The sequence below is a fragment of the Monodelphis domestica genome, chromosome 1, assembly GCF_027887165.1.
Source record: "Monodelphis domestica isolate mMonDom1 chromosome 1, mMonDom1.pri, whole genome shotgun sequence".
Taxonomy (NCBI): domain Eukaryota; kingdom Metazoa; phylum Chordata; class Mammalia; order Didelphimorphia; family Didelphidae; genus Monodelphis; species Monodelphis domestica.
Window position 1 is genome coordinate 304,516,855 of NC_077227.1, and position 22,971 is coordinate 304,539,825.

At 39.5% G+C, this 22,971-nt stretch overlaps 1 gene segment (V, D, J or C); it reads right to left on the reverse strand.

Moving 5' to 3' along the window:
• Positions 1-292: 292 nt before the first annotated feature.
• Positions 293-22,971, reverse strand: part of LOC103103960 (Ig mu chain C region-like) — a 49,772-nt gene continuing 27,093 nt past the window's right edge. Inside the window, 5 exon segments of the C gene segment in view lie at positions 293-2,530; positions 3,079-3,390; positions 4,429-4,755; positions 5,160-5,480; positions 21,847-21,874. Of these exon segments, the coding sequence occupies positions 2,168-2,530; positions 3,079-3,390; positions 4,429-4,755; positions 5,160-5,480; positions 21,847-21,874 (1,351 nt within the window).

The window sequence follows — 22,971 nt, forward strand, 5'->3', positions numbered from 1 at the left end:
CTAACCTTTTCTTCTTCGGCTCTACCTTTTAGTCCAGTGATTTACTTTGAAACAGTCCCCCTTGTCCCCTCCCTTGATGTTTCCCTTTTTAGTCCCTCCCTTTTTGTTCCCTCCCCCTCCCCTCTCTCTTACCCTCCCTTTTTGTTCTCCCTCTCCCCCTCCCCCCCTTGGTTTTCCCTTCTCCTTACCCTTGTTGGGTAAGATAGAATTCAAGATCCCAATGGATCTGGAGGTTTTTCCCTCTCAGAGCTGATTTCCCTGAGATTGAGGTTTAAGTAACCCCCCCCCCCCCTCTCTTCCTCTCCTTCTTATAGGAGTTTTCTTCCCCTCCCCTTCCCATGTGAATCTTTGTGTGAGAATGATTATTCTATTTGGTCTTTCTTTACCCCCTATTTATACATTACATTTTCCCCACATGTTAGTATACATAGGTTGATATAAATGTAGTCCTTATAGAAGAGAGTTTGAGTAAAAGAAGAAGATAGCATTTTCCCCTTTCCTTAATATTTACCTTTTCAGGTATTCCTTGCTCTTTGATTTTCGGTATCAAACTTTCCACAGAGCTCTGGTCTTTTCTTTGCAAAAAGTTGGAAGTCTTCTATTTTGTTGAATGCCCATACTTTCCCTTGGAAGTATATAGTCAGTTTTGCTGGGTAGCTGATTCTTGGTTGGAGACCCAGCTCTCTTGCCTTTCTGAAGATCATGTTCCATGCCTTACGATCATTCAGAGTAGAACTTGCAAGGTCTTGGGTGACCCTGATTGGCATTCCTTTATATCTAAATTGTCTTTTTCTGGCTTCCTGTAGGATTTTTTCTTTTGTTTGATAGCTTTGGAATTTGGCAATTACATTCCTGGGAGTTGTCTTTTGGGGGTTTAGTGTAGAAGGTGTTCTGTGAGCTCTGTCAGTGGCTGTATTGCCCCCTTGTTCTAGAATCTCTGGGCAATTTTCTTTGATTATATCTTGTATCACCATGTCCAGTTTGGTGTTTATTTCTGGCTTATCTGGGAGTCCAATTATTCTTAAATTATCCCTTCTCCCCCTATTTTCCAGATCTATCACCTTGTCGGTGAGATATTTTATGTTCTCTTCTAATTTCTTGGTATTTTGGCTTTGCTTTATTGATTCTTGCTCTTTTACACGATCGTTGTCTTCCAGCTGCCTGATTCTGGCCTTTAAAGCCTGGTTTTCTTTTACAGTTTGGTCAAACTGGTTTTGTAGATGCGTGAATTTCTTTTGCATTATTTCCAACTTTTCCTCCCAGAAGGCTTCCATCTTTTTGGTCATTTCTGATTCAAATTCTTCATAGGTTTGTGGAGAGTTTCCATTTCCTTTGGAAGGTTTTGGAGCATTTTCTTTTATATTATCTTCTGTCTGCTCTGTATTTTGTATTTTGGCTCCATAGAATGTGTCCAAAGTCACCCCTTTCTTCTTATTTTTCTTGGTATTTTGGGGCTTCTGTGGTTCTGTGGAGTTTGCCATTTCTGAATGTGGAGGATTAGTTTTTCTTGTCTCTTTCTGGTGTTCAGGGGCTTTAGTCCTGGGCAGATAGTTCTATGAGCTTTCCCTGGGTTAAACTGAATATGCCTCACTGGAACTGGAATGGAAGGGTCGGACCACGAGGCCACACTGTCCCCCCGGCTCGCTTTCCGGAAGTTGCCTTCAGAATCGCTGGCCGTGAGGCTGTTTCATTGGCCTGCGGGGGGATGGGCTGCAGCTTTCCCAAGCTCCGGGCAAGGACTTTCACTGAGACTTGGATAGCAGGATCCAGCCCGTGAGGCTGTCTTGCCCGCCCTGAGGGTTGCTGTTGTTTCGACCAGCTCTCTGCAGCGGAAGCCCCAGGCAGTAACTTTCACCGGGACTGTAGAAGGCCCTGAGGGTTCTGCTCTCTGAGCCCGGCCGGGCTGCGGCTTCCAGGAGCCTTGGACTCTGCAATCCTACCCCTGAGGTCCGAGTGATCTCGGGTTCTGGCTTTTAAGGGGAGCCGTACCTTTTGAACCGGGTCCAGGTCCAGGAGGAGGGTTCCCAGGGTCTGTGCTGTTGATCGTTTTGAATTTCGGCGCCTTAGGAGCTTATCGTTTGAGATCGGTCGGGAAGGGTTTTCAGGAGATCTGAGCTTTAGCTTTCTCTAAGCCGCCATCTTAACCGGAAGTCCCTCAGTAACTCTTTTAGTAATTGGTTGTGTCAGCTAGCACAAGGGAGACATTGATGAGGGTGGGTTTACCAGTGGACTTGTCCATGGTCCTCTCAGTTGATGAAAAGGGCAATGCTTCATGAGCTACCACACAGGTGAAAGGATCCCCTGAATTCCACTGTGCCTCTGACACTGTCAGGATACTGTAGGAGAAGTAGCGACCACCTTTCTGGGGATCCTGATGGGGGCTGCTGGTGACATATTTCTCTGAGGGTATGGGCTGTCCTTTGTGCATCCACTGGACAAAACATGCAGGTTACAGTAACTGATTCTCTCAGGCTCAGCTCCTCAGGATTTGGAGACAACAGGTAGACAGATGGAGTATGCAGGTCAACTTCTGTAAACAAAGAGAAATTAGATGAAGTCGGCTTGAAAATGGCTGGTCTGAGATTAGAGAGTTCATAGTCAAAGCATAAAGGCAAGACCAGATTAAGGTAGGAGATTCCTGTGGTGAGTCTGGGGTTTAGTAATAGAAAGTAGGAAAAGAGGCTCCTGAGTCCTCTAAAATCCTAGAAAAGAGTTATGTGTGATGAATGGAGCTCAAATTGAAAGAATCTCTCAGTCTTTTCCATTAATTCAAGAGCAACATGTGGAAGGATGAGAAAAAGGTTGGGAAGAAGGAATGAGAGGAAAAGGAAGATCTCATGGTCTTTTCCTGGTCTGATTTGGTTGTTTTTGCTCTAATGGAAGAAGACTGAGCACCTTTGTCTGGTCTTCCTAAATCTAGACAGATGAAATCAATTTTTTTTTCAGAGACTCCATGAGATTTAAAAGTCCCCCAGTCATATGGCCTCCAAGATAGTATCATATAATCCTGGATGGGCCAATTTCTGGGTTAAGGGGAGGGAGGAAAGATGACAAGGAGGAGAAAGTTGGAATCCTTACCCTGTGGCTTGAAGATTTCTTTCTTCAAGGGAACAGGATGATCAGAATGAGTCACGATGCATTTAAATGCCTCCCCTGAATTCCATTCCTCTGAACAGACTTCTCCCTCAGCAGTAAAGGTACCATTGGGGTGGCTGCTAGATACTTTAACTTTAGTTTTCAGAAGCTGTCCATCCTTACGAGTCCAGGAAATGCTCAAACTGTCATAGGTGGGCAGGTTTGTGACTACACAGGTTAATTTGGCTGATTTAGTAACAAAGATACTTGCAAAGGAGGGGGGAATGGCAAAAGCTTCAATGGGTGAATCTGTGCCTAGATTAAAGGAAAAGTCATATTTAGTTTCCAAAAGGAGGCAAATAGAGACAGAATTATACTGACTCTCCAAATACCAGTAGTGTTTCCTATGGATTTATCTTTCTTCTCCCTTAATGCTTCTCCTCTCCCTTAACACTTTTTCTTCATGCATACTCACTGCGGGCTTGAGAGCTTTCTCCTTTTTGATCAAGTGGCAAGCAATCTAAGTTTATGGATCTGATAAATTCTACAGAGCTCTCTGGAACTACTCTTCCAGGCAGGTATTAACTTCAGTCATCTCTGTCTAAAGGGAATTTCCTATGCTCCTTCTGGTCCCAGGGAAGACCATTCTCACCTTTATTCAATGACCAACTCCAGAGATTGCTAGGCAATGCGCCGAGGACTCCCTTTCTTATATCTAAGCTAATTATGCATCAGTATGCTTCTATTTCCTTTCATTCATTCCTCAAGAAGAGAAGAATGTAAATCTTTTCTAATTGGATTGTTGGATACCTTATGTGATTTAAAGAGCTCTGATAGAGAATATCTAGAATTATCTTCCATGTACCCTTTCCCCAGTGTCCTCCACGCAAGTAAATAAAGAGAAGGGGGATTCTAGTAAGCATCATTGATCTCAGGCATTGGTGAGACAGAATGGGAAGTAATTAAGCAGCCATCATCAGTGTTTGAGACTCCTGAAGAAACCAGATTCCTGTTTAGCAGAGCTGATCTTAGTTCTAAGTGGCTGATGGAAGAAGACTGAGCACCTTTGTCTGGTCTTCCTAAATCTAGACAGATGAACTCAAATTTTTTTCAGAGACTCCATGAGATTTAAAAGTCCCCCATATGGCCTCCAAGATCCAGGATTAAAGCCTCATAGAATTTACATTTTCAGCACATTAGGGGTATGTTGATACATTTTTTCTCTAGGAGCAAGCCCTGAGCTAGGGAAGATTTCCTGGGGAAGAGTACTTCTCTGGGGATCTTTTATGATCTAGGCAGAACCATAGAAGTGAGAAGGCTGCAATTTCCAACCCTCTTCTGAACATCACTTACTGATGGCACACCTCGAGGAAACATTCCTCTGGAATTGGGCATTGAGGTGATCTACTCGGCAAGTGAATGTGCTCTGGCTGAACCAGTCACTCTCATTAATAGTCAGACTGCTCTGCAGGAAGTAGGTTCCAGAACCGTCAGGTAGGACTTGACCCGTAGAGAAGCCTGATGAAACTGGCCTCCCCTCTCGCAGCCATGTTAACTTGATCTCCCTTGGTCTGAAGTCAGTGACTTGACAGATGAGCTTGGATTTTCATAGGCCAGAGTTGGAGAATGCATCACGGGGTGGGATGTACACAGTCACATTAGGGGAACTGGTGGTAGCATCTGGATAGAAACACAAGCCAGCAAAGGGGGAAGTTAGGACCCTGCCAAGATGGTTGCTTTTGCTAGGGATAGTCTGAGGATGGAAGGAAGTTTGAAATAGAAGGATCAGCATCTAGAATGGAGGTCTGCCCAACAGCTCCCTTAAATCAAGACCTCCCTTTTGAGCCCATTAGAGCCAGGGAGGAGCACAAGCAAATATATGGGGATTTGTGTGTATGGACTTTGGTGTGTTCATATGTTATTTTTATATATGGACTTATGTTTGTGTATCTTAATATGCCTATTTGTGTGACATGTCTTGTGCTTTCAACTGGGGTGTCTTGTTCCCCTCAAAATTGCAGGATAGTTCCCCTTCATGGAACCAAAGCAAGGGTAGGGAGGAGAGAAGAGATAAAGGATCTCACCTGGGAGGGAAACTTGAACTTGCTTGTTGCTGTTGAGATGGCTGGCCTTACATACCAAGTAACTGTCTTGAAGGACATCCTAGGCAGGGAGGATCACTTGGGAGGTGGCTGTGTATGTAGGGCCGCTCATTTGAGATGGGAAGATCCTTAAATCTGTGTGACTTACAGCACTTTGGTTTTGGTAGGTCCAGGAGAAGTTAATGGAATCAGGTAGAAAATCCTTTGCCAAACAACCCACAGCCACAGGGGCATCTTCGACTCCAGAATTCAAACAGGGTGAGAGGGAGAAGAGATTTGGTGCAGATGGGAGAGCTGAGGAAAAGATCGGGGACGACAAAAAAAAGGAAGAGGAGAAATGTTAAAAACGAAAGCTTTTTCAAGAGTACTAAGCCCGAAGCAGTGGGCAAAATGGCTAATTCCTTTGTAAAGTTTTAGGTGAGATGCAGGAGCAAGGTAAGTGCAGTGAGCTGACTTTCCAAAGGAGTGTATATTATACCTTCCTTTTCATGCATTCTGGGCATATGCCCCATTTTCTCTTCATCCATTCCAAATAGGAGATAGGCACCACAGCATAGGCTCCATATAGGGCCTGGTACCAAGCATTGCCAGTAAAACATGAGGATGCATATTTCTGAAGAGATCAGGCCTAGGGAAATGACAACCCCCAAGACCTTCACTTAAATAAGGAAACTTAACTGGGGGTCTGTGAACTTAAAAATATATATTGAAAATTAATATTTTATTCATTGTATTTTCAATAGAATTTATTTTTCATTTATAATCCTATGGATTTTATTTTATGCATTTTACTTTGAGAAGGCCTCACCAATTAAGAACCTCTAGAAGAATCCTCTGGTAGAAAACAAAACAAAACCATTGTGGTGAGCATCAAAAATAGAGGGTCATGGAAGTAAATAAAGTTCTCTCTGAGCCAGACTAGCCTTTCTACCACTTTGGGCATGTTTCAGCTCATCCATCCCTTAGGCTCTACCACCCAGTGAGATAAACCAAAGTCTTTAGGCTAAAATCTGTCAGCTTCTGGGAACACTGTTCTCCATGCCATGCCAAAGGGAGCTTTTCTTTGCTTTATTTAAGTCTGAAAACATGATTGTTGTATAGGTTTGGAGAAACTAGCCATCCACTCATGGAGAAAATCTCCTTCTTCATTAATCTAGACAGCACATGTATATTTCTGTATGGATGGTGGTATGTTTATTTCCCAGAGCCTTCCAAATCCCCAGAACTAAAAATGTAACATCTTTTTAGACAAGGAAAAAAGAGAGATGATGCATCATCTGAAGGGCCAGTGCCCAGGAGACAGGCCCCTGGTGATATGAGCAAAAGCCTTAAAAGCCTGAAACAATGGACTTCATGAAGAACTCATCCCAAAAGTTCTGTGAGTATGGACCACTACAGCTCAGACCAAGAGGAAACTCATGGACAGACTCAGGTAAAGTAAATAGGAGATCATCAATCCCATTTCAGCTCAGTTTGGCATCTGTACAATGGCTTTTGTATGGACTGAGCCCAAATCAGTTCCTTCCAGCTCAGATAATTTCAATTCAGTCTAGAAAGGACTAAATATAGCCTCAGACTACCTAGTATGACTCAAAAAAGCTTCCGCTCAGTTCAACTCAGCTTACAGGATAGGGTAGTGATTTATTGAGCTAATTCTACCCCTAGTGTAGCTCAGCTCCAGGAGGGACTGAGTAGGGATCTGAACTAGCTCAGTCAAGCTCATTTGAACTTATTTTAGCTCCACAGAGCCCCAGCCCCAGCCTCAGCTCTAGTTCACTTCCAGCCCCAGCCCCCCAGGTCAGCTGTGCTGTAACAAAAGGTCCAGAGGAACCAGTCCCAGTAGAGCTTAGCCAATATCTGTTGCAGAAAGAACTGAAATGAATAGCTCAGTTTACCCAGGTGTCAGTATGGATTATTCCTAACCTGCCTTCCTTCTCCACTTCACCTTCTCCCACCCCTTATCAAACACGTTGGAAGGGGGGATATTGGAAGGCTCAGTACAGATCAGTTTTAGCTCTGCCTTAGCCTTAGGACCAAGCTCAAATGTAGTGCAGACGAGTCCCAAAAGAGCTCCACTCAAGAAGGCTATGAAGATAAGTTGCAGTGCAACTCCAGTCTAGGTCAGTCTGGAGTCAGTGTGAAGCCTCAGCTCCAGTTCTACTCAACCAGGTGTAGTTTTGGCTTACCCCCACTCCTGGCTTTAACTTTAGCTCCAGATCTAACTCAGATAAGGGAGTGTGATCCTAGCTCCAGCCCCAGTCTCAGTTATTGCTGCAGTTCCAACTCTCTCCAGCTTTAGCCTAATCTTAGCTTTAGTTCCCTATCTTGGCCAGCTAGGCGGTATTGTAGATAGAATGCTAGACCTGGAGTTAGGAACACTAATCTTCAGGAGTTCAAATCTGACTTCAGACATTTACTAGCTGTGTGACTCTGGGCAAGTATCTTAACCCTATTAGCCTTAGTTTCCTCTTCTATAAAATGGTTTGAAGAAGGAATTAGCAAACCATTCTGGTACCTTTGCTAAGGAAACACCAAACAAGGTCATGAAGAACATGGCTGAACGGGAACCAATTGCAGTTGAGTTTCAGCTCTAACTCCAGCTCTTCTAAAAAATCCTCTCTGTAGCTCATTTTCTGAGAGCTCTATAGCTCTCAGTTTCATTCCCAATCCCAGATCCAGCTTAATACCATCTCTGGCTTCAATTTTAGCTCCAGTACAGACAGGTTCAGTGAGATCTCTAGTCTCAGCTCCAACTCCTGCTCAGTCCCAGCTCTGACTCCAACTCACAATCAGCCCCTCACCAAACCAGCTTAGCTCCTAGCAGCTTAGATTCATACCATTTTAGCTTTAGTTCATCCTCTTTTTTTTTAATTTTATAATATTTTATTTGATCATTTCCAAGTATTATTCATTAAAGACAAAGATCATTTTCTTTTCCTCCCTTCACACCCCCCGTAGCTGACCCGTGATTCCACTGGGTATTACATGTGTTCTTGATTCGAACCCATTGCTATGTTGTTAATATTTGCATTAGGGTTTCCTTTAGAGTCTCTCCTCTGTCATGTCCCTTCAACCGCTGTAGTCAGGCAGTTGCTTTTCCTCGGTGTTTCTACTCCCACAGTTGATCCTCTGCTTATGAATGGTGTTTTTTCTGCTGGATCCCTGCAGATTGTTCAGGGACATTACATTGCCACTAATGGAGAAGTCCATTACGTTCGATTATACCACAGTGTATTAGTTTCTGTGTACAATGTTCTCCTGGTTCTGCTCCTCTCACTCTGCATCACTTCCTGGAGGTCATTCCAGTCTCCATGGAATTCCTCCACTTTATTATTCCTTTTAGCAAAATAGTATTCCATCACCAACATATACCACAATTTGCTCAGCCATTCCCCAATTGATCGGCAATCCCCTCGTTTTCCAGTTTTTGGCCACCATAAAGAGCACAGCTATGAATATTTTTGTACAAGTCTTTTTTGTCCATTATCTCTTTGGGGTACAGACCCAGCAGTGCTATGGCTGGATCAAAGGGTAGACATTCTTTTGTCGCCCTTTGGGCATAGTTCCAAATTGCCCTCCAGAATGGTTGGATCAGTTCACAACTCCACCAGCAATGAATTAATGTCCCTACTTTGCCACATCCCCTCCAGCACTCATTACTTTCCTTTGCTATCATGTTAGCCAATCTGCTTGGTGTGAGGTGATACCTCAGAGTTGTTTTGATTTGCATCTCTATGATTATAAGAGATTTAGAACACTTCTTTATGTGCTTATTAATAGTTTTGATTTCTTTATCTGAGAACTGCCTATCCATGTCCCTTGCCCATTTATCAATTGGAGAATGGCTTGCTTTTTTGTACAATCGATTTAGCTCTTTATAAATTTGAGTAATTAAATTTTTGTCAGAGGTTTCTATGAAGATTTTTTCCCAATTTGTTGTTTTCCTTCTGATTTTAGTTACATTGGTTTTGTTTGTACTAAACCTTTTAATTTGATGTAGTCAAAATTAAATTTTTTACATTTTGTGATTCTTTCTATGTCTTGCTTGGTTTTAAAGTCTTTGCCCTCCCAAAGGTCTGACATGTATACTATTCTGTGTTTACCAAATTTACTTATGGTTTCCTTCTTTATGTTTAAGTCATTCACCCATTTTGAATTTATTTTGGTGTAGGGTGAGGTGTTGATCCAAACCTAATCTCTCCCACACTGTCTTCCAGTTTTCCCAGCAGTTTTTATCGAATAGTAGATTTTTGTCCCAAAAGCTGGGATCTTTGGGTTTATCGTATACTGTCTTGCTGAGGTCGCTGTCCCCCAGTCTATTCCACTGATCTTCCTTTCTATCTCTTAGCCAGTACCAAATTGTTTTGATGACTGCTGCTTTGTAATATAGTTTATGGTCTGGGACTGCAAGGCCAACATCATATGTGTTTTTTTTTTCATTATTTCCCTGGATATCCTTGATCTTTTGTTATTCCAGATGAATTTTGTTATCGTTTTTTCTAAATCAGTAAAGAAATATTTTGGGAGTTCAATGGGTATGGCACTAAATAGATAGATAAGTTTGGGTAGGATGGTCATTTTTATTATATTAGCTCGTCCTATCCATGAGCAGTTAATGTTTTTCCAATTGCTCAAGTCTAGTTTTAGTGGTGTGGAGAGTGTTTTGTAGTTGTGTTCATAGAGTTCCTGTGTTTGTCTCGGGAGAGAGATTCCTAGATATTTTATTTTGTCTAAGGTGATTTTGAATGGGATTTCTCTTTCTAGTTTTTGCTGCTGAGCTGTGTTGGAGATATATAGAAAAGCTGATGACTTATGTGGGTTTATTTTGTATCCTGCAACTTTGCTAAAGTTGTTGATTATTTCAATTAGCTTTTTGGTTGAATCTCTAGGATTCTTTAAGTAGACCATCATGTCATCTGCAAAGAGTGATAACTTGGTCTCCTCCTTGCCTATTTTGATGCCTTCAATTCCTTTTTCTTCTCTAATTGCTACTGCTAGTGTTTCTAGTACAATGTCAAACAGTAGAGGTGATAATGGGCATCCTTGTTTCACTCCAGATCTTATTGGGAATGCATCTAGTTTATCCCCATTGCAGATGATATTAGCTGATGGTTTAAGATATATACTGTTTATTATTTTTAGGAACGACCCTTCTATTGCTATGCTTTCTAATGTTTTTAATAGGAATGGGTGTTGTATTTTATCAAAGGCTTTTTCTGCGTCTATTGAGATAATCATGTGGTTCTTGTTGGTTTGCTTGTTGATGTGGTCAATTATGTGGATGGTTTTCCTAATATTGAACCAGCTCTGCATCCCTGGTATAAATCCTACTTGATCATGGTAGATGACCCTTCTGATCACTTGCTGGAGTCTTTTTGCTAGTATCCTATTTAAGATTTTTGCATCTATATTCATTAGGGAGATTGGTCTATAGTTTTCTTTCTCTGTTTTTGACCTGCCTGGTTTTGGAATCAGTACCATATTTGTGTCATAAAAGGAGTTTGGTAGAACTCCCACTTTGCTTATTATGTCAAATAGTTTGTATAATATTGGGCTTAACTGTTCTCTGAATGTTTGATAGAATTCACTGGTGAATTCATCAGGCCCTGGGGATTTTTTCTTAGGAAGTCCTTGATGGCTTGTTGGATTTCATTTTCTGATATGGGATTATTTAAGAATTCTATTTCTTCTTCTGTTAGTCTAGGCAGTTTGTATTTTTGTATATATTCATCCATATCACCTAGGTTGGTATATTTATTGCCATACATTTGGGCAAAGTTATTTTTAATGATTGCCTTAATTTCCTCTTCATTGGTGGTGAAATCCCCCTTTTTATCCTAGATGCTGTTAATTTGCCTTTATTCTTTCCTTTTTTTAATTATATTGACCCATACTTTGTCTATTTCGTCTGTTTTTTCAAAGTACCAGCTTCTAGTCTTGTTTATTAGCTCAATAGTTCCATCACTTTTGATTTTATTAATTTCTCCCTTAATTTTTAGGATTTCTAGTTCGGTTTTCTGCTGGGGGTTTTTAATTTGATCTTTTTTGAGTTTTTTTATTTGCATTTCCAATTGATTGATCTCTGCTCTCCCTAGTTTGTTGATATATGCACTCAGGGATATGAATTTACCTATGATTACTGCTTTGGCTGCATCCCAAAAGGTTTGAAAGGATGTCTTGCCATTGTCATTTTCCTTGATGAAATTGTTAATTGTTTCTATGATTTCTTCTCTAACTAAATGATTTTGGAGTACTGTATTGTTTAGTTTCCAATTAGTTTTTGATTTGGTTTTCCATGTACCATTACTGAACATTATTTTTATTGCCTTGTGATCTGAAAATGCTGCATTTATTATTTCTCCTTTTCTGCATTTGAATGCCATTTTTCTATGACCTAATGTATGGTCAATCTTTGTGAATGTGCCATGTGGTGCTGAGAAGAAGGTGTATTCCTTTTAATCCCTATTTATTTTTCACTATATGTCTATTAATTCTAATTTTTCTAAGATTTCATTCACTTCTTTTACCTCTTTCTTATTTATTTTTTGATTTGATTTATCTAAATTTGATAATGGTTGTTTCAAGTCTCCCACTAATATGGTTTTACTGTCTATTTCTTCCTTCAATTCTCCTAGTTTCTACATTAGAAATTTGGGTGCTATATTATTTGGTGCATACATGTTGATTAGTGATATTTCCTCATTATCTAAAGTCCCTTTTAATAAAATATAATTACCTTCCCTATCCCTTTTGATCAGGTCTATTTTTGCTTTGGCTTTATCAGATGTCATGATTACCACTCTTGCCTTCTTTCTGTCAGGTGAGGCCCAGAAGGTCTTACTCCATCCTTTAATTCTGACCTTGTGGGTATCAACCCGCCTCATGTGTGTTTCTTGAAGACAACATATGGTAGGGTTTTGGATTCTAATCCATTCTGATATTCGTCTATGTTTTATGGGTGAGTTCATCCCATTCACGTTCAATGTTATGACTGTCATTTGTGGATTCCCTGGCATTATGATATCCTTCCCTAATTCTAACCTTTTCTTCTTCAGCTCTACCTTTTAGTCCAGTGATTTACTTTAAATCAGTCCCCCTTGTCCCCTCCCTTGATATGTTTCCTTTTTTAGTCCCTCCCTTTTTGTTCCCTCCCACTCCCCCTCTTTTTCCCTCCCCTGTTGTTTTCTCTCTCCTTCCCTTCCCCCCTTGGTTTTCCCTTCTCCCTACCCTTGTTGGGTAAGATAGAATTCAAGATCCCAATGGATCTGGGTGTTTTTCCCTCTCAGAGTTGATTTCTTTGAGATTAAGGTTTAAGTAAAAATTCTCTTCCTCTCCTTCTTATTGGAATTTCCTTCCCCTCCCCTTCTCATGTGAATCTTTGTGTGAGAAAGATTTTTCTATTTGGTCTTTCTTTTCCCCCTATTTACACATTACATTTTCCCCACATGTTAGTATACATAGATTGATATAAATGTAGTCCTTATAGAAGAGAGTTTGAGTAAAAGAAGAAGATAACATTTTTCTCCTTTTCCTTTTCCTTCATATTTACCTTTTCAAGTATTCCATTCTCTTTGTTTATCGGTGTCAAACTTTCCACAGAGCTCTGGTCTTTTCTTTGCAAAAACTTGGAAATCTTCTATTTCGTTGAATGCCCATACTTTCCCTTGGAATTATATAGTCAGTTTTGCTGGGTAGTTGATTCTTGGTTGGAGACCCAGCTCTCTTGCCTTTCTGAAGATCATGTTCCATGCCTTAGGATCATTCAGAGTAGAAATTGCAAGGTTTTGTGTGACCCTGATTGGCATTCCTTTATATCTAAATTATCTCTTTCTGGCTTCTTGTAGGATTTTTTTCTTTTGTTTGAGAGCTTTGGAATTTGGCAATTACATTCCTGGGAGTTGTCTTTTGGGGGTTTAGTGTAGAAGGTGTTCTGTGAGCTCTGTCAGTGGCTGTATTGCCCCCTTGTTCTAGAATCTCTGGGCAATTTCCTTTGATTATCTCTTGTATTACGATGTCGAGTTTGCTGTTTATTTCTGGCTTTTCTGGAAGTCCAATTATTCTTAAATTATCTCTTCTCCCTCTATTTTCCAAATCTGTCACCTTTTCAGTGAGATATTTTATGTTCTCTTCTAATTTCTTGGTCTTTTGGCTTTGCTTTATTAGTTCTTGCTTTAAAGCCTGGTTTTCTTTTTCAGTTTGGTCAAACTGGTTTTGGAGATGTGTGAATTTCTTTTGCATTATTTCCCATTTTTCCTCCCAGAAGGCTTCCATCTTTTTGATCATTTCTGATTCAAATTCTTTATGGGTTTGTGGAGAGTTTCCATTTCCTTTGGAAGGTTTCAGAGCATTTGCTTGTGTTTCCTCTTCTATCTCCTCTGTGTTTTGTATTTTTTCTCCATAAAATGTTTCCAAAGTTGCCCCCTTCTTCTTGTTTTTTTTTGGAATTTTGGGTTTTTTGTGCTTCTGTGGAATTTTCCATCTCTATCTGAGTGGGGAGGATTAGCTTTTCTTATCTCTGTCTGGCATTCAGAGGTTTTAGCCCTAGGCAGATTTTCTGTTCTATGACTTGGCCCTTGTTTCTGTGCTCCAGCACTCTTAGGGGGGAGGGGCCACAGCTTCGTGGAGCTCTGAGGGCTGGTGATAGGATTAACCTCAGACTGAGTATGCCCTCAGGCAGTGACCTTTAGTGAGACCCAGATGGAAGGTTCTGGTCAGGGGGCTACAGGCTCCCCCCCCCATCTCTCTCTGCCTCCTTGCTGTCTGGGTGCCCCCGCAACTGGCTCAGGTCTTTTTCAGGGGGCAGCCCTCAGAACAGCCGGCTCCTGAGGCCTGCCCTGAGGTTCCTGCTGCTGCCTCGGACTCAGCACTCTGGGTTGGGGAGGATGGGTCCTGGGACCTTCCCTTTGCCTTCCCCTTAGATCTGAGTGATCTCAGGCTCCGACTCTTGGGGGGCCGTACCTTTTGATCCAGGTCCAGGAGGAGTGTTTTCAGGATCTATTCTGCTGTTTGTTTTGAATTTCGATGCCCTAGGAGCATTCCATTTGAGATCGGTAAGGAAGGGTTTCTGGAGCTCCGAACTTTAGCTTTCTCTAAGCTGCCATCTTTAGTTCATCCTCTTTTTCTTCTCAGTGGAAACTCTAGCCCACCTCCACTTCCTATTTATTCCTATCTCTTGCCCCTAACTCAGGCCCAAATTCAATTCCAGGTCAACCATAATCACAGCTCCAGCTCCAGCTCATTCCTTAGCCTATCTCTAGCCAGCTAGAGCTCTGGTTCAGCCTCAGCTCCATATACCCTCAGTAGAAAAGCTAAGAGCTCCCAGTTAACCTTGTCTCTGGTTCAGGTTTAGTCCCAGCGCTAGTTCTAGCTCAGTCCTAGCCAAAGCCCCAGTTCTAGCACCAGCTCAGTTCAGCTCCAACCCCAGCTCGAGCTCAGTTCTAGCACTAGTCCCAGTTCTAGCCTCAGCCCCAGCCCAGCCCCAGACTCAGCTCTAGCCCAGCTTCAGGCTCAGCTTGAGCTCAGCCCCAGCCCCAGGTCAGCACCAGTCCCAGCTCGAGCTCAATTCTAGCCCCAGCTTGAGCTTAGCCCTAAACCCAGCCCCATCCACACTCCTAGCTCAGATCGAGTTCAGTCCTAGCCCCAGCTGGAACTCATCCCCAGCCCCAGCTCAGTCCCAGCCCCAGCCCCAGTTCCAGCTCAAGCTAAGCCCCAACCCCAGCCCCATCCACAGTCCTAGCTTAACTCTAGCTCCAGCTCTAGCTCAGTCCTTCCCCAGCTCAGCTCCAGCATTAGCTTAGCTTCAGTCCCACCTTATAGCTCTAGCCCCAGTATTAGCCCAGCCCCAGGCCCAACTCAAGCTCAGCTCTAGCTCCAGCTGTAGCTCAGTCCTACCCCAAGCTCTGGAACTGCCTGAGCTCAGCTCCAGCATTAGCTCAGCTTCAATCCTACTGATAGCTCAGCCCCAGCCCCAGCTTGAGCTTAGCCCCAACCCCAGCCCCGTCCACAGTCATAGCGGTAGCCCTAGCTCAAGCTCACCCGAGGCTTGACTGCAACCTCAGCCCTTGTCCCAGCACTAGCCTCAGCCATGACTGTATCCCTAATTCAGTTTCAACTCTAATAAAGTCCTAGTTCTAGATTACCCTCCATTCCAGACTCAATGCTGGCTGTACTTCTGGTTCAACCTTAGTTCTAGTTAGCCTCATATGTGCTCAGCCCCAGCCCCAGTTTCAACTATATCTCATCTCTGTTTTAGCATCAGTTAGGGTACAACTCCAGTTCCAGCCCAGCTCCAGGTACACATAGTGAGTTCTGTTCAATTTAGCATGACATCAGCATAGACTAGACTCGGTCCCATTTAGTCAGCCCTGAGCTTGACTTCTATCCCCTCGGGTGACTGGAGTGGATGTCACATTTCATCCTAATTCAAAGCAGCCCAGATCAATTTAGTTCAGAAGCACAGCAAGTGATAATTATAGATTTACCCTGGCACTCATGCCATTTGGGGTGTCTTGGAAAGAGAGGAGGTAAGATAAATAAGCTTTTGGGACTTGAGTCAACTAAATCCCACAAGGTCCACTGATGCCAATTTAACACAATGATCCAAATATCAGGTTTCTCCCTGATTCTCTTTTTTCTACCCTTTCTTAATTTCATTCTCCATTCTAGCTCTTTTTGCCTTAAATTATGTAGCCCAGTATTAATCTGCATGTCCTTAGTTATACTTCCACCTGTCCATATCCAGGCTCCATGCCCTGAAACCGTCTGCCACATTAGACACTAGCTTTCTAGACAACTTTCTAGAATAGGCAAAGAAATTCTCATTTGAACTGAAATTTTCTCAAAACTGAAAAGTTTTGCAAGATTTATAATCTATAATGGCATTGATGTTAACTATTTTCAGACCCAAGACTGCATAATAATGAACAATATTTACATGAACAAAGAAATTATTGGAGATAATCTCTTTGAGGCAAAGGCCCCAAACAGATCTGAGGCTTAAATTCCATATTTTTAAATTTAAATGAATAATTTGGTTTCAAATGAATTCTCTGACAATGAAATTATTTTATAGAATATAGAAAATATGCATTGTCTAAATTTTCTAATGTGCTATTTAAAGTAATGATACTTTAATTAAAAACTACTAATATTGCACTTTAAAGATTGACCATAAAAATATTAATGCACAATTTAACTTATAAGTATAAACAATATTAAATATAATGTATTTAGTTCATAACAATTTCTAATTAATACATGATTCAGAAGAAATTAAATTTATAGGATCTTTCAATTATTTAATAAAGATATATTTACAAGATATTTATTTCTCAATAAATGTTCATTGAAATGAAATAAAATTCAACTTTATGCATGAAATAAAATTTTTTTCAAAACCCAGAAAAAGTAACTGACACCATATAGAAGACTAGGTAAATAATGAAATGGGCAACAGTCAAAGCTGTTTTCTTACCTATTAGGTGACCAGTTATTGGAATATGTAGCTGAGCCTCTTGGCCTTGATCTTTGATCTCATTTTATAACCATTTCTTTTATAAAATAATCTTGTTGGTATTTGTTTAAAATTTTACTTGGATTCTCCCAGCTAAAAGTTGGCATGACCAAAAACATAGTCCACCTGCATAAATGGCTCAATGGAGAGCAGTCTGTGCTCCAAAAGGCAATATCAAAAGAACAGACTGGAATAAACTTATCACCTTTAGAAGTGTCTGGTTCTTCAAGAAAAGAACCCTGTTCAGTTTTCAATATAGCTCTGAGTTTTAGTATTTTCTTAATCAAGCAGGTATTTTCTTCCTATAATCTATACATTTTGGAAATCAAAATTTGATTGTGATTGAAAATAGCATTTCAGCTTTGAATTTTTTATTTTTCCTCTATCATTTAAAAATGTAAAAATTCTCAAAGTCTAGGCAAACTTCATATGATATTGAATATAAAAATTAAATATGATAATTGTATCTTTCAATAACTGATATTACATTTCTTAGAATTTTAAGATTGATGTTATTTTATCTTTAAAGGAAATTCTAAACATAGAAAAATCTAAAGATAATATTTGAAGCTGAAATGGTACAAAATAGATTATCTTAAAACAAAAATCAACCAAGGAAAAATATGCTAGATGCATGAGTAAGTCATAATAAAAATTGGAATTGCTAAATTTCTTAAGTGCCTCTTTCAAAACTAAGAAATACAAATTACCCAGGGGTAGTTTTTCTTAGTGGAACATTTTCAGATATTTTGGACTATGCAAAAAACTAGCTAAAACCTACTTCCTTTCAACTGTAATGGGGAAATGAATCAATCATTTTTTTCCCATTTTTTCTTGAATAGAATCAAGATGTAGCTGGTTTCCTGTCACCTCCTTTCCAGATCCTTGAGCACCATCTGGTGCATGAGGCCAGAAAATGAATGGGTGCCATCTTGGTTCTACCTGGAAGTATTTGTTAATTTAATTTATGTTTAGTTATTTTACATAATGTGATTATTTATAATAAACCTCTCAAGGTGAGGAAATCCACAGGATAACTGCTATTTTTCATGTTATAATTTTTAAGTGCACTTTTTATCTTTTTTCAGCTACTGATTTTGAATCTTTCAAGTTTTAAAAATATTCCTTTATCTGAAGTAGAAATTTAAATAAAGTTTTTGCACTCACTCTAAATGAAATAAACAGAATATTTAAAGAAGAATTATGGTAAAAACAGTTAAATGAATTGTTTTAAATTACGTGTGACTGCCAAAAAAGGATTTTAAAATTAAATGCTTAAATGTTAATAATTTTAGTCATTTTCAGAATTTACTTTAAGATATTCTTTGAAAATCTCCCATCTTCATATTTTCTTATATTATATCATCATATTATTATCTTATAATTATTATATTATCCTATTCTATAGGGAACATTTCATATTTAAACTTTCCCCTTTAACTAAAGTAAAAAAAAAAGTAACAGGAGATCAACTGTTTCAATCACTTTATATAAAACAAAGAACAGAAGCTGGCAACTCCTAGCAAAATAATTTCTCAGTTGCCTGAAGTGGAGAAGGAATTTATGAGCTGTCCCTTGATCTAACTTGTTACTTTTAACTTAGAGACATAAATGTCTTCACTGATCCCCTTCAGCTTACAAGTTAAATCAAACTAAACTTTTACATTTTCTCTCTCAACTTCTCTTTCACTAGTCTTTTTGATATTTTAATTTATGCATGTACTTGCATAGATGTTTACCACATGCTATCACATGAATATTCAAACACACACAACACATATGTATATTGCATGTAACACTACAGATAATCTATCTAAATATATATATTTATTAAGATAAATAATAGTATTTTAATTTTACATGGCATATTATACACTGGATGACTCTATAGTGGATTTGATATAGGAGGAACATTCAACACTTATAGTGATTGTATTATGCTAGTATCTGCATATAAATCCTGTATTTGTCTCTGAAAAAATCCTTTGTACACAACTTTAAACCCTTTGTATGCTCAGGAAACAAATTGGCAGAAATAGTTATATTCCAAAATCATCCCCATGTCCCAGTCTATCTGTCCCCCATGCTCTAACTTGCTCTCTTATTCCAGCCTGTCCCTCTCTAGATAGCTTATCCTAGAGGATATGCTTTTAAACGTTGCAAAGAACCCTATATTTATGAGCAAAAAAAAATCATGAATCTTTACTTTAAGAAATAGTCCCTTGGCCCCAGTACTGCATACCATAGATATACTAGGGAAATTACAACTCTTGTCTCACAAAAACCTAGAAATAACCTTGACCTCTGCCTCTGACTGCCCAGGAAAAAGATATTTTCAAAAATAACATGATTTCTAATATGAATTCTATCTTTCCATCATAATTCACAAGTTCAGTGTTAATTCTGGCTGTCTAATACATATTGAAACTTCATAATTGAACCTTATTCAGGGGAAGTTTCTGAGAACCTGTGTCCATATATAGAAATCTATGCAATAAATGAGGTCTGAAAGAACTGTCTCTTGACTTCTTGGTAAATTCTCCTTTTTCTTGTTAGGCTAATATTTGCAGGCAAGCCACTCATCTGGGTATTTTGACTCCCTCAGTCAGCTCTGCTAGTCATGTCTCCAGAAAAAAAATCCCAATTCAACTTTTAAGGTAAAATATCAACCTAACTAAGAAACCTTCCTTGGAAAATATGAAATACTAACTGAAATACTTATCAACCATTAGAATCATAAAGACTCTCAAGACCACTGTTTAAGAATCTAAGTTATATCCAGGAAAATCACAGTTAGTTTCCTCTAAGACCAAAGAAACCATGGATTTTTTTTTAAGATCCCTGGAAGAACTCTCCCATTAGATTTTTAGAGACAGGGCATCTTTTCTTTCTTTCCTTAAAATGTCCCAAAAGAGTGAAGATGGCTAGAGTGAGAAGTTAGGATGACTTACCTAAGGAGACAGTCACCAGGGTTCCTGCTCCCCAGATATCAAACCAGTTGTCAGAATTGGACAAGTCTGCCTAGTCCCAGGCAATATTTGATTTATGCCTCTGGGATCACAGGATTTTCCCTAAATTAAAGCCTTGTAGAGAGCTCACTAGATAGAAGTAATCCCAGTAGAGTGGTAAAGGATGACTAAAGCAATTGGAAGATTTTTCTATGAGTAGCTTAGTAGAAGGAGAGTAGTTTCTTGTCCAGACAGATGACCTCTCATGGGTAGTAACCTGGGTACCTCTGTCAGAGACCCTAAAATTCCTCATTTCTTCCCCATTTCTATTAAGATGCTATAATAATAAGTTAGAATAAGACTTTGAAATGACTTACCTGAGGTGACAGTCACAATGACCCCCCTGCCCCAGATGTCAAAGTAGTCACATTAATTTGGGTCCCTTTAGTGGGTGTACAAAAACTTGATCTTCTTTTTGCTAAGTCCCTTTCTGAATCTGGTTTCTAAGCTTCTGACTAGTTAAAATGGAAGACAGGTTAGTTGCCTATACATAAAAAGATTAGGCTTTCTGAATACTTGGAGTGAGAATGATTGATCCATAATTTCATTTCCAAGATGGAAATCAAAATAATTTTCAGACAGATTCATGGATGACAAACAAACTCAGTCATAGTCACAATAAGATACATAGATTGTTAGGGTCCGAGTTGCATACCACCCAAGGAGCACATGAAGACAATGCAATTCAAGCAAGGGAAAGCCTTTATTACTAGCACACTATCACTAGCATGCTAGGGGAAGCTCAGCAAAGGAGTTCCGTCCTGCCAGAGTTGGGACCCTACATATATACATCACACTATGACTTAACCTGGATGATTGTTTAAACCCTAGAGCACTTTATGGCTAGTTATTTTGCTGAAATGTTGCAACTGGTGTTGCAAAGTCCTGAAACACCCTGCGGTCAGCTATCTGCTGAAATGTTTGACTGGGTAGCATAGCTGGAGGATGTGTTTATCAGATGGGTTGGAGGTCCTGCGCCCTTTTTCCTTTACTTCAAGATCATGTCTTTAGACTTGACTCTCTAGGACTGAGTTGCTTATAGATTTTTATTTCCCTTATCATACTAACTGCTTCTCACTTGTAGGGTCTTAATGGACCCTTCCACCTCTATAGACTGATTTGTCTAAGAACTGAGTCATGAGCCAAATGATGGTGTCTGGCCTAACTTGGAAGCCATAAAGAAGATAAAGAGAGACCATTCTTACTTAAGGAGACTGTGACCAGCTCCAGTACCCCAAATTATCATCACAGGATCTTAATCACCACCAGACATAAACCTTTCAATTAGTTCTTTCAGATTAACATGGCCTGAATTTCCAAGCACAGACCAGAAGTTTCCTATTCCCATTAGAGAGATCATCAGTGATTACATTCCTCCTCAAAGAAACTCAATAGTGATTTTCAGCAACAGCAATTTTTTTTAGGGCCTCCTCTGATATTTTAGTTTCTTTAACCTTCTCTTATACTACTCTTTATTTAAAGAAGGAGAAAGAAAATCTATTGTTTATGTCCACAGCGTTCCTTATAGTTGTGAGAAAAATTCAATAATGAACCTGGGGCTCAGGAACACTCAGTCTGACCCTCAAGACTCCACTGACCTGGAAATCAATGGGACTAAAAGTCTGTGAAGATTTGGAAAATGCCAATGTTACCAATGGGAATTTAATGAAAATTTAGTAGGATCTACTGCATATAATTATATTAATTGCATTAAAAGGATTAATGAGGCATTTCTGCCCAATTCTTTCCTTTCCAACTTGATCCTTCCCTATGAGACTATATAATACTTTTCATCTAGAAAATCTCAAAATCAAGGTTAAATATTTATCTGAGTAGCTGTGAAAACAGGATTTACCTGAAGAGACAGTTATAGTGGTCCCCTAATGTGAGTAATCAAAAAACTTTTCCTTATGTACTTATCCTTCTTATCTATTTCTAAAAAACCCTATTGACTATCTCTGCTCATTTGGCCTTCCCCATGCTAACATTTTGAGATCCTTCTCATCCATGAGTCTTCTGTGGTTCCTAAAGCCACTTCCTTGGCCTTGAAGAGTCTTTCAGGTACCTGAAGGTGGCTTTTCATGCCCAATTCCATACATCCTTTGACAGCATATGACTGGAGGCTAGTAGTCAGACTTGCCTTAGAAGATAGTCACTGTGATTCCTTGGCCCCAGTGCTTAATAAATAAGCATAAAAAACAAGTAAGCATAATCACAGAGCTGTGACTCTTCACTGGAGTCTTCTAGCTAAAGATTCTTATTTTCCTGTTTACTTCCCAAATGAGCTCAGAGATTTTTATGAAGATTATTTCCCAATTTGTTGCTTCCCTTCTGATTTTAGTTACATTGGTTTTGTTTGTACAAAACCTTTTTAATTTGATGTATTACAAATTATTTATTTTGTATTTTGTGGCTCTAAGTCTTGCTTGATTTTAAAATCTTTCCCTTCTCAAAGGTCTGACATGTATACTATTCTGGGTTCACCTAATTTACTTATAGTTTCCTTCTTTATATTCAGGTCATTCACCCATTTTGAGTTTATCTTGGTGTAGGGTGTGAGATGTTGGTCCAAACCTAATCTCTCCCACACTGTCTTCCAATTTTTGCAGCAATTATTATCAAATACTGGATTTTTGTCCCAAAAGCTGGGATCTTTGGGTTTGTCATATACTGTCTTGCTGAGGTCACCTACCCCAAGTCCATTCCACTGATCCTCCTTTCTGTCTCTTAGCCAGTACCAAATTGTTTTGATGACCTCTGCTTTATAATATAGTCTGAGATCTGGGACTGCAAGGCCCCCTTCCTTTGTATTTTTTTTTCATTATTTCCCTGGATATCCTTGATCTTTTGTTATTCCAGATGAATTTTGTTATGTTTTTTTCTAAGTCAGTAAAAATTTTTTTTGGAAGTTCAATGGGGGAAACCCCTAACATTCATAAGTCTGAGAAATTTTGAGATTTACAAATCCTATTGAAGATTTTTGCATCTATATTCATTAGGGAGATTGGTCTATAATTTTCTTTCTCTGTTTTTGACCTGCCTGGCTTTGGAATCAGTACCATGTTTGTGTCATAAAAGGAATTTGGTAGAACTCCCTCTTTGCTTATTATGTCAAATACTTTGTATAGTATTGGGGTTAGCTGTTCTATGAATACTTGATAGAATTCACAGGTGAATCCACCAGGCCCTGGGGATTTTTTCTTAGGAAGTTCTTTGATGGCCTGTTGGATTTCTTTTTCTGATATGGGATTATTTAAGAAATCTATTTCTTTTT